At 39.5% G+C, this 12,365-nt stretch overlaps 2 protein-coding genes across 2 annotated transcripts in view; one reads left to right on the plus strand and one right to left on the minus strand.

Annotated features, from left to right (window-relative positions):
- Positions 1-891: 891 nt before the first annotated feature.
- On the plus strand, positions 892-12,191 carry emg1 (EMG1 N1-specific pseudouridine methyltransferase). The gene is made up of 5 exons (XM_061914937.1): positions 892-1,088; positions 3,400-3,501; positions 7,707-7,848; positions 7,917-8,122; positions 9,198-12,191. The coding sequence occupies exons 1-5, from the start codon at positions 939-941 to the stop codon at positions 9,309-9,311; spliced, it is 714 nt and encodes a 237-aa protein (XP_061770921.1). The 5' UTR covers positions 892-938; the 3' UTR covers positions 9,312-12,191.
- kel (Kell metallo-endopeptidase (Kell blood group)) overlaps positions 11,888-12,365 on the minus strand; it is a 24,012-nt gene continuing 23,534 nt past the window's right edge. Inside the window, exons 16-17 of the mRNA XM_061914923.1 lie at positions 12,259-12,348; positions 11,888-12,188 (exon numbers count right to left, since the gene is read on the minus strand). Of these exons, the coding sequence (XP_061770907.1) occupies positions 12,015-12,188; positions 12,259-12,348 (264 nt within the window). The 3' untranslated portion in view covers positions 11,888-12,014. The remainder of the gene's footprint in view (positions 12,189-12,258; positions 12,349-12,365) is intronic.

Raw genomic sequence — 12,365 nt, forward strand, 5'->3', positions numbered from 1 at the left:
TCTATCTATCTATCTATCTATCTATCTATCTATCTATCTTTCTCTCTCTCTCTCTCTCTCTCTCTCTCTATATATATATATATATATATATATAGTTGCTTTACTGAGTTTAAAACCTCCTTGGTGCTGTTTTGTACTGTTTTTGTACTTGTTTTGTTTATTATTATTTATTTGCTTGTATGTTGCATATTATAAATAAAGGTTTATAAGGTATAAATACAAATAAAAAGTTGATAAGATATCACTATGGATATATACACAGTATGAGAAAATATTGAAAAATAATTTTACCTTTGCAACCTCATTATGCTATTGGCTAAGTTTTATATTTTGATTGATTGATTGAAACTTTTATTAGTATATAGTAGATTGCACGGTGGAAGAGGGGTTAGTGCGTCTGCCTCACAATACGAAAGTCCTGAGTAGTCTGGGGTTCAATCCCGGTCTTGGATCTTTCTTGCATGTTCTCCCCGTGAGTGCGTGGGTTCCCTCTGGGTACTCCGGCTTCCTCCCACTTCCAAAGACATGCACCTGGGGATAGGTTGATTGGCAACACTAAATTGGCCCTAGTGTGTGAATGTGAGTGTGAATGTTGTCTGTCTATCTGTGTTGGCCCTGTGATGAGGTCGCGACTTGTCCAGGGTGTGCCTGGCCTTCCGTCCGATTGTAGCTGAGATAGGCGCCAGCGCCCCCAAAGGGAATAAGCGGTAGGAATGGATGGATGGATACTGTGTATATCTAAAAAGTAATATCTTATCAACCTTTTCTTTTAATAAAACTTTATTTATGATGTGCAACATTTACATAGAAGCAAAAAAAAAATCAACACAAGTACAGAACTATAGTTATTACTTTATTACCAGTGTTTCTCTACAGTGACGTCACCATCCTGCGACAGTCCGCCGACGGGAGGCCAGACGGACGTTAGAGAAGACAAGATGGCGGCCGCTGACGGCAAGAAGCGTGGCCTGGAACATTTGGACGAATATGAACCTAAAGCCGCCAAACATCTCCGCACTCTGCATGACCGCATGTCGGAGAGACGACTGGTCGTCATTCTGGAGGGAGCCTCGTTAGAAAGCGTGAAGGTAAAAGTCTCATGTCGTGTTTTCTTTTCAACTACAAAACTTGTTTCCATATGACTTGGGAAATTGTGTTAGATGTAAATATAAACAGAATACAATGATTTATACAATACAATACAATACAATACAATAGGGACGGCGTGGCGCAGTGGGAGAGTGGCCGTGCGCAACCCGAGGGTCCCTGGTTCAATCCCCACCTAGTACCAACCTCGTCACGTCCGTTGTGTCCTGAGCAAGACACTTCACCCTTGCTCCTGATGGGTGCTGGTTGGCGCCTTGCATGGCAGCTCCCTCCATCAGTGTGTGAATGTGTGTGTGAATGGGTAAATGTGGAAGTAGTGTCAAAGCGCTTTGAGTACCTTGAAGGTAGAAAAGCGCTATACAAGTACAACCCATTTATCATTTATTTGCAAATCCTTTTCAACCCATACTCAATTGAATGCACTACAAAGACAACATATTTGATGTTCAAACTTACAAAGTTTTTTTTTTTTATGTGTGCAAATAATTAACTTATAATTTCTTGGCTTCAACAGGTGCCAAAGTAGTTGGGAAAGGGCATGTTCACCACTGTGTTACATCACCTTTTCTTTTAACAACACTTAATAAACGTTTGGGAACGGAGGAAACTAATTGTTGAAGCTGTGAAAGTGGAATTCTTTACCATTCTTGCTTGATGTACAGCTTCAGTTGTTCAACAATCCGGGGTTTCCGCTGTCGTATTTTACGCTTCATAATGCGCCACACATTTTCGATGGGAGACAGGTCTGGACTGCAGGCGGGCCAGGAAAGTACCCGCACTCTTTTTCTTAGAAGCCACGCTGTTGTAACACGTGCCGAACGTGGCTTGGCATTGTCTTGCTGAAATAAGCAGGGGCGTCCATGAAAAAGACAGTGCGTAGATGGCTGCATATGTTGTTCCAAGACCTGTATGTACCTTTCAGTATTAATGGTGCCTTCACAGATGTGTAAGTTACCCATGTCTTGAACACTAAATAAAATAAAATAAATGGGTTGTACTTGTATAGCGCTTTTTTACCTTCAAGGTACTCAAAGCGCTTTGACACTACTTCCAGATTTACCCATTCACACACACATTCACACACTGATGGAGGGAGCTGCCATGCAAGGCGCTAACCAGCACCCATCAGGAGCAAGGGTGAAGTGTCTCGCTCAGGACACAATGGACATGACGAGGTTGGTACTAGGTGGGGATTGAACCAGGGACCCTCGGGTTGCGCACAGCCACTCTCCCACTGCGCCACGCCGTCCACTAATGCACCCCCATACCATCACAGATGCTGGCTTTTGAACTTTGCGTCTAACAGTCTGGATGGTTCGCTTCCCCTTTGGTCCAGATGACACGATGTTGAATATTTCCCCAAAAATTTGAAATGTAGAACACTTTTCTACTTTGTATCAGTCCATCTTAGATGATCTCTGGCCCAGGAAAGCGGTGGCGTTTCTGGATGTTGTTGATAAATGGTTTTTGCTTTGCATAGTAGAGCTTTGACTTGCACTTACAGATGTAGCGACCAACTTTAGTTACTGACAGTGGTTTTATGAAGTCTTCCTGAGCCCATGTGGTGATATCCTTTAGAGATTGATGTTGGTTTTTGATACAGTGTCATCTGAGGGATCGAAGGTCACGGTCATTCAATGTTGGTTTCCGGCCATACCGCTTACGTGGAGTGATTTCTCCAGATCCTCTGAACCTTTTGATGATATTATGGAGCGTAGATGTTGAAATCCCTAAATTTCTTGCAATGTCACTTTGAGAAAGGTTGTTCTTAAACTGTTTGACTATTTGCTCACGCAGTTGTGGACAAAGGGGTGTACCTCGCCCCATCCTTTCTTGTGAAAGACAGAGCATTTTTTGGCAAGCTGTTTTTATACCCAATCATGGCACCCACCTGTTCCCAATTAGCCTGCACACCTGTGGGATGTTCCATATAAGTGTTTGATGAGCATTCCTCAAATTTATCAGTATTTATTGCCACCTTCCCAACTTCTTTTTCACATGTTGCTGGCATCAAATTCTAAAGTTAATGATTATTTGCAAAAAAAGTTTGAACATCAAATATGTTGTCTTTGTAGCATATTCAACTGAATATGGGTTGAAAATAATTTGCAAATCATTGTATTCTGTTTATATTTACATCTAACACAATTTCCCAACTCATATTGAAACAGGGTTTGTACTTTCCACGACGAGTGGGACTATTTGCTATAGGACAAATTCCACTCAGCCTTTATTTGACCGAGGATCAAATGTACGACAATGATTAAGATGTATGTCTTCCACCTTCTATAGGTGGGGAAAAACTTTGAGCTGCTGAACTGCGATCAACACAAAAATGTGATTATTAAAAGTGGAAGAGATCCAGGACACATCAGACCGGATATCACTCACCAGGTAATCAGTTATGTGTCGATATGGAGCAACATTTGTTTGGCAAATACACTATACTGCCAAAAGTGTCTGGCCAGCCATCCAAATGATCAGAATCAGGTGTTCTAATCACTCTGCCCGGCTACACCTGTATCAAATGAAGCACTTAGGCATGGAGACTGTTTCTACAAACATTTGTGAAAGAATGGGCCGCTCTCAGTGAATTCCAGTGTGGAACTGTCATAGGATACCGCCTGTGCAACAAATCCAGTCGTGAAATTTGTTCACCCCTAAATATTCCAAAGTCAACTTTATTATAAGAAAAGTGAAGAGTTTGGGAACAACAGCAACTCAGCCACCAAGTGGTAGGCCATGTAAACTGACAGAGGGTCAGCATAGTGCAGGGGTCGGCAAACCAAAACGTTGAAAGAGCCATATTGGACCAAAGATACAAAACACAAATCTGTCTGGAGCCGCAAAAAAACAAAAGCCATGTATGAGTCTTATAATGAAGGCAACACATGGTGTTGTGTTTGTGGGTTTGTTTATGTGTTTTAGATCGGATGCTAAGTTTAAGTAAAAGTGAGTTGAGTATCAGCAGTCTAAAACCAAAGTGTCTCTTTAAGAGAGGCGTGTACCCTTAGCTCAGCTGATGGGCGTTAGGACTGTTAAATGGTGTTGCAGTTCATTCAGTCTGTACTCACGCTCACTTGGTAAGTTCCCGTTTGCCTTGTTTTATGTTGTACGCCAGGGGTGCCCATTACGTCGATCGCGAGCTACCAGTCGACCGCGGGGGGTGTGTCAGTCGATCTCCAGCCAGGCTTTTAAAAAAAATAGACCTAAAAATGAGTGATCATCAATCTTCACCAAGACGTCACTTAAATGACATTCACGGTACCGGAGGGTCTTGTGAGATGACGCTGGCTGCTGCAAGATCATTATTATGAAAATATGACCGAGAGGAAGGCCAGAAACACTTTTTATTTCAACAGACTCTCGCGCCGTACCTTCCGTCAAAACTCTAAAGGCCGACTGCACATTTCCTATCTTCACAATAAAAGCCCTGCTTCATGCTGCCTGCGCTAACTAAATACAGAGTCTCGGAAAACTGGCGTGCACAAGCGATCCCTCAGAAAGCTGGCGTGCACATCACTTGTGCACGCCAGTTTTCCGAGATTCTTATTTTGTTAGCGCAGGCAGCATGAAGAAGGGCTTTTATTGTTTAGATAGGAAATGTGCAGTCGGCCTTTAGAGTTTTGACGGAAGGGACGGTGCGAAAGTCTGTTGAAATAAAAAGTGTTTCTCGCCTTCCTCTCTGTCATTTTTTCATAATAATGAACTGGCAGCAGCCAGCGTCATCTCACAAGACCCTCGGGTGCCGTGAGTGTCAATCAAGCAAGCTACGGAATTTGCCGCCAATGTTTTTCTTGTAAAGTGTATGGAAGCTGGATGAATTAGATGCCAAAAACCAACCACTTTCATGTGGTATTGTACAGAAAGGACAACTTTTTTTCTCCTCCATTTGAAAATGTGGGCGTTATCATCATTACTGTCTGATTCCAATCAATGCAAGTCATCAGAATCAGGTAATACACCAACTTATATTCTTGTCTTTGTGAAAGAAAGACATCTATATGTGTTACACATGCTTGTATTATCATTAAACACATTTAACTTGTTTACAAAAATGTCTCTTTCATAAATAAATAAATATAAATGATATATATAAATGAGGTAGATCCCTTCGAGTTGGTCAATTGAAAAGTAGCTCGCCTGCAGAAAAAGTGTGGGCACCCCTGATGTACGCTGTCACCATGCTCATCTGTATTATGTTGTGTCCGCTGCTTTTAAACCCCACTATAGTGCTCTTGTAGATCCGGGCGCTTAGATAAATGTTTGTTTATCGCGGCACCTGTCTTAGCGTAGATATCGCTACTTCCTGGTTTGCCGTGGTGCATTTTGGGAGTTGTAGTGATTTACTAAAATCCACTTTACAGAGGCTTGTAAATGGTAAATATAATGTTTGATAGATGAAACGTGCTCATGAATGATATACCTTTTATTTGAATTGTATTGTATATGATCAACATGAGTTTATAAATGGTTGATATTTATTATAGATATTTATTAGTATTATTTTTTATTATTAAAGGCATTGATTTTGGTACGAAAATGATGCACTGAATTCTTCCTTTCAGATTTATTACCTAACTAACTGATTGACCAAAACTAACTAACCAACTAAGAACCAGCCACCAAATAACAACTACTGCTACTGTTCTCCTGCTTGGAAAATAAATAAACGAAAAATATACAAACTGGAAATCTTGAGTAATAATCTCTTGCACACTTGGTTGACTCCGTGGGGAAAACAGAACACATGGCATAAGTGTCTTTATTAGCTATAATACATATTTGAACAATTTCCCTTGTGGATCATAAATATTTGTCTAAATCTACTATCAAAATGACTTTAAAAGTCTTATATAAGTGCTATAATGAAGGCAACACATGATATAAGTGTCTATATTAGCTATAGTAGCCTACTATCAAAATGACTGTGTCGCAGGCTGAAGCAAATCTTCGTTAGAGAAATGTTGAAATGTAATATTTATTTGACACATTTTTACCAATTAGAAAATATTAGTAATTCAGAGGCTACTCAAAAGGTGAAATAACTCCTGGAAATGACCGGCTTTGAATGACCGAAGATTTAGATGTGTGTCCCAGTTAAAGGAAACAGCAGGCTGACTTCTTTTAATAGATTTATTACTATCTTTGGCAAGCTAATGTTTGCTGTAGTCTGGATCAACTTCAAATCAACTTTATTTATAAAGCACATTTAAAATTTACCACAGGGCTAGCCAAAGTGCTGTTCAATGGACAGGTTGAAAGATAATATGAGGACCGAGCAAACAACACAACACAAACAGAACATGATAACATGGCACACAAACAACTATGCAGCCAATATTACATACAGATAGTGTGTTATGAGACATGCAAATATAAATTATATACAAAGAGGATAAAAGTAAAGGAAATTAAATGAGCCCAAATATACCTAAAAATGAGGCATGATGATGCAATATGTTCATATAGCTAAATAGTTTGTTAGCATTGACCAAATATGTCTGATAAGCACTCCAACAAGTCAATAACATCAACAAAGCGCATTTGTGTGCATTCAAGCACAGCATAAAATGTTTGGTGGACAAAATAAGAAAGAAGTAGTGGGAGATTTTACATGTAAACAAACTGTTGCATCACAGTATTTTTGGTATCTAGTGTATTAAATTCTGCAAGTAGTGTTTGGATCCCACAGTACGCAATATCTGAAGAGCATGGAGAAAATAATTCCACTGTAGTGTACTCTGCATGTGACGAATAAAACTAGAACTTTGGAATGGGTTTCCATGGCCGAGCAGCTGCATCTAAGCCATACATCACCAAGTCCAATGCAGAGTTCGGTAGCAGTGGAGACGCCTTCTCTGGAGTGATGAATTTCGCTTTTCCATCTGGCAATCTGATGGACCAGTTTGGGTTTGGAGGTTGCCAGGAGAACGGTACATTTCGGACTGCATTGCGCCCAGTGTGAAATTTGTTGGGAGGAATTATGGTGTGGGGTTGTGTTTCAGAAGTCGGGCTCAGCCCCTTAGTGTCAGTGAAAGGAACTTTTGAATGCTCCAGGATACCAAAACATTTTGGACAATTCCATGCTCCCAACCTTGTGTGAACAGTTTGGAGTGGGCCCCTTCCTCTTCCAACATGACTGTGCAGCAGTGCACAAAGTAAGGTTCATAAAGACATGGATGACAGTCTGGTGTGGATGAACTTGACTGGCCTGCACAGAGTCCTGACCTGAACCTGATAGAACACCTTTGGGATGAATTAGAGCGGAGACTGAGAACCAGGCCTTCTCGACCAACATCAGTGTGTGACCTCACCAATGCGCCTTTGGAAGAATGGTGGAAAATTCCTATAAAAAACACTCCGCAACCTTGTGGACAGCCTTCCCAGAAGAGTTGAAGCTGTAATAGCTGCACAAGGTGGACCAACATCATTTTAAACCCTATGGCTTAGGAATAGGATGGCACTTCAAGTTCATATGTGAGTTAAGGCAGGTGGTCAAATACTTTTGGTGTGTATCTTTGTCATCCTTTAGCACTCTTGTAAGATGGAATCAAACATGCACACGTGACTAACTTAAAGTGTTCTTTCTTCTCTAGTGTCTGCTCATGTTAATGGACAGTCCACTGAACAGAGCGGGCCTCCTGCAGGTCTACATCCACACCGACAAAAATGGCTTAATTGAGATCAACCCGCAGACTCGCATCCCAAGAACCTTCCCGCGCTTCTGTGGCCTAATGGGTACACGGATGTTGTTAAACACGACCTGCATTTTAAACATCTCTCTAATATTCGTCTTACTATTTCAGTTCAACTGCTGCACAAGCTGAGCGTGCGAGCCTCCGACGGTCCTCAGAAGCTCCTGAAAATGATTAAAAACCCTGTGTCGGACCACCTGCCTCCCGGCTGCCCGCGGATTTCCACGTCTTTCTCAGCCGGAGAGGCCGTGTGCGCTCGAACCTTGGTGCCACAGGGGCCGGCCGCAGTGGTGATCGGAGCCTTTGCACACGGAGCGGTAAGATGCCTTAGTTAAAGGCCTACTGAAATGAGATGTTCTTATTTAAACGGGGATAGGAGGTCCATTCTATCTGTCATACTTCATCATTTTGCGATATTGCCATATTTTTACTGAAAGGATTTAGTTGAGAACATCCACGATAAAGTTCGCAACTTTTGGTCGCTAATAGAAAAGCCTTGCCTGTACCGGAAGTAGCAGACGATGTGCGCGTGACGTCACGGGTTGTGGAGCTCCTCACATCTGAACATTGTTTGTAGTGGGAGCCTCCAACAAAAAGAGCTATCCGGACCGAGAAAACGACAATTTCCCCATTAATTTGAGCGGCGATGAAAGATTTGTGGCTGATGATATTGATAGCTAAAAACTAGAAAAAATAAAAATAAAAAGGGACGGCTCAGTGTGAGCGTTTCAGATGTAATTAGACACATTTACTAGGATAATTCTGGAAGATCCTTCATTTGCTTACTGTTTTAATAGTGTTTTAGTTAGATTGTAAAGACATACCTCCAAGTCACTGCAGGAGGACGCATAATCCACTGATGTCTCCGGTAAGAGCCGACTTAATATCACAATTTCCCCATCCAAAAACATGCTGGTTGACGTAGAGAAACATGTTCGCTTGACCGCTCTGTGTTAAAGCTTCACAAGAAACATCGGCTGTGTCTCGGTTCTAAAGGCAGCTGCAATAAACTAACAGCATTGTTCCTTATAGTCTCCATTATTAATTGAACAAATTGCAAAACATTCAGCAACACAGATGTCCAGAATACTGTGTAATTATGCGATGAAAAGAGACGACTTAGCCGTGAGTGATGCTGGGATAAAATGTCCCCTCCAACCAATAACATCACAAACACGCGTCATCATTCCGCGACGTTTTCAACAAGAAACTCGCGGGAAATTTAAGATTGTAATTTAGTAAACTAAAGCGGCCGTATTGGCATGTGTTGCAATGTTAATATTTCATCATTGATATATAAACTATCAGACTGTGTGGTCGCTAGTAGTGGCTTTCAGTAGGCCTTTAAGTCTTGTCTAGTGTCAGATTCCTGAGCAGCGTCTCCTCTAACAGGTGAATGTAGACTACACGGAGAAGACGGTGTCCATCAGTAACTACCCCCTCTCTGCAGCCGTGACATGTTCCAAGATCTGCTCTGCTTTTGAAGAGGTGTGGGGGGTCTTGTGATAGAACCCCACCCTCGCCAGGAACTTTTTGAATAGACTGGACCAAGGATGCTTAATGTGGACCCTTTTTTATACAACATGTCACTTCTACAGTGAAGACTCATATAAAGAAGCTTGAATGCTTTGTTTTATTGTCAGTTTTGTTATAACTTAATACTTTGTTCTTGAAGGAGCGGTGTTATATGTGCTTAAAATAGTAAAATAAAAAAAACATCCCATACGTGGGAGTGGACAGCACCACCACAATACACATGCAAAGAAATAGCACAAAAAGTAATTTATTGCACCTATTTCGCCATTTTTCAAGAATCTGCTGCAAAATGTTAGTGATGTAGAAGTTGAAAAAGTGAAATAAGGACAGAACCAGTGTTTAAAAATAGTAATAGAGAATATTTTATTTTAAAAACTAATGGGCAAATAAGCAAACACATTATCATTCCAGCAGTACCCATATTAAGCCACTTGGTGACAGTATTGATTTTATTGTTCCTGCACAATGTCTAAAACAGTGGTTCTTAACCTGGGTTCGATGGAACCCTACAGGTTCGGTGAGTCGGCCTCAGGGGTTCGTCGTAGCTCAAAACACACCCGACTCGTTGTGTAAATAAAAACTTCTCCCTATGAGCGTATTACAGATACGGCAACAACAGGAGTCAGGCTGGTTTGCAGGTGTGTACTTTGTTGTGAGTTTATGCACTGTGTTGGTTTTGTTGTTTGAACAAGGTGATCATTTTGTGCACCAGTAAAAAAACAACATGGTAACAATTTAGCATGGGAACATATTAACCATTAATTAGTTGCTTATAACATGCAAATTAATAACATATTGGCTCTTAATTAGTCATTAAGTAATTATTAATACCTTATAACCCTGACCCTAACCAAATTAAGTCTTTATTACTTAGAATATGTTCTCCTAGTTTCCAAATAACTCTAAATTAAGTCTTTGTTACTTAGAATATGTTCTCCTAGTTTCCAAATAACTCTAAATTAAGTCTTTGTTACTTAGAATATGTTCTCCTAGTTTCCAAATAACTCTAAATTAAGTCTTTATTACATAGAATATGTTCTCCTAGTTTCCAAATAACTCTAAATTAAGTCTTTATTACATAGAATATGTTCTCCTAGTTTCCAAATAACTCTAAATTAAGTCTTTGTTACTTTGAATATGTTCTCCTAGTTTCCAAATAACTCTAAATTAAGTCTTTGTTACTTAGAATATGTTCTCCTAGTTTCCAAATAACTCTAAATTAAGTCTTTATTACTTAGAATATGTTCTCCTAGTTTCCAAATAACTCTAAATTAAGTCTTTATTACATAGAATATGTTCTCCTAGTTTCCAAATAACTCTAAATTAAGTCTTTATTACATAGAATATGTTCTCCTAGTTTCCAAATAACTCTAAATTAAGTCTTTGTTACTTAGAATATGTTCTCCTAGTTTCCAAATAACTCTAAATTAAGTCTTTATTACTTAGAATATGTTCTCCTAGTTTCCAAATAACTCTAAATTAAGTCTTTATTACATAGAATATGTTCTCCTAGTTTCCAAATAACTCTAAATTAAGTCTTTATTACTTAGAATATGTTCTCCTAGTTTCCAAATAACTCTAAATTAAGTCTTTATTACATAGAATATGTTCTCCTAGTTTCCAAATAACTCTAAATTAAGTCTTTATTACATAGAATATGTTCTCCTAGTTTCCAAATAACTCTAAATTAAGTCTTTGTTACTTAGAATATGTTCCCCTATACTAAAGTGTTACCAAATAAACATAACTGTCTTGAATTTGAAAAAAAAAACATTTTATTTTTCACTGAAGAAGGGTTCGATGAATGCGCATATAAAACTGGTGGGGTTGGGTACCTCAAACAAGGTTAAGAACCACTGGTCTAAAAGGTTACTAGTTTTGTTTCATTTTACAGTGGGAGACGGCTTTTAAAAGTTAGACAGTTAAAATAAGTGTGGTGATTGTTCACAAAATGTATCCCATTGTGTATCAACATAGATTAATCACTGAAATATTTACCAAGTTTTAGGTGAAAATTATGTATAGGAAAACATTTGAAACAATGTCTGCATTACATTCTGACAACTGCACTTGTGGCAAAATATTGGGGAATTTCAAGTTAAAAACATTTCTAGCATGTAATTTATTATTAATCACGGGTCAAAGGTAATCAGATTTTTTTTTTTTTTTAAATCAGTTAAAATATTAGCGTAACTATTAAGATAATTATAATGGAGCAGTTTTGTTATCGATGGGAAAGTGCATATTTAGACATGATTTGTGTATGTGTGTATATATATACATGTGTGTGTACGTACATGTACACACACACACACACACACCGGCCAAATTTAACCCAATGCGGCCCCTGAGTCAAAGTTAGGGGACCCCTGATTTAGAACAACTTGGAAACAGTTGAAGGATATTGACTGAATTTGTATTATCAGTAAGACTGTCAGGGTTTTTAGTTGTATTTAGTCTGGTGTGCCACATATTGAGTCAACATTGATGACATGTTAGGTAATTAATAAGTTGGTATTCAGCTCACAATTAAAAGTAAACGCTCCTTTTTCATGGAATCGACCTTGATAGTTTATTATCTTAGAAGACAACACCAGTAAACTCTATACAGACATAGAAAAATAGTCATCTTACACATCTTGTTAGTAATACACAACATTATTATACATCCTCCTACGTACACAATGTTACAGCGTTTTTGCTACTCAACGTGCTCGGCCTCCGCTGAGTTGCTTTGGGACACTCCAGGTTGGTAGGACAAAGACGGGACTTGGCACAAATGGCTGAGATCAGGAAGGAGGGCTCCAAAGGCATCAAATGATGGTAAGGGTCAGCATTGCAGTCGACCTGCAGCAAAGCAAGGAGGATAATTAAGAGATCGGGGTGTAACAAAAACAAAAAAAACGGACAGGAATACCTGAGAAAAAGACAAAAAAAACAGCCGAGTGAGTGAGTATCCAGAGACGGACGTGTCTGCCGGTTGTTTCTTCAGGCTCCTCTTATAAGCCTGTTTACCACACAATA

Source organism: Nerophis ophidion, linkage group LG11 (assembly GCF_033978795.1).
Source record: "Nerophis ophidion isolate RoL-2023_Sa linkage group LG11, RoL_Noph_v1.0, whole genome shotgun sequence".
Lineage (NCBI taxonomy): Eukaryota > Metazoa > Chordata > Actinopteri > Syngnathiformes > Syngnathidae > Nerophis > Nerophis ophidion.

Coding starts and splice junctions, on each gene's coding strand:
- emg1 (XM_061914937.1), top strand. CDS start 939: ATGGCGGCCGCTGACGGCAAGAAGCGTGGCCTGGAACATTTGGACGAA. Junction 1,089..3,399: donor CCTCGTTAGAAAGCGTGAAG/GTAAAAGTCTCA, acceptor CACCTTCTATAG/GTGGGGAAAAACTTTGAGCT. Junction 8,123..9,197: donor GAGCCTTTGCACACGGAGCG/GTAAGATGCCTT, acceptor CTCCTCTAACAG/GTGAATGTAGACTACACGGA.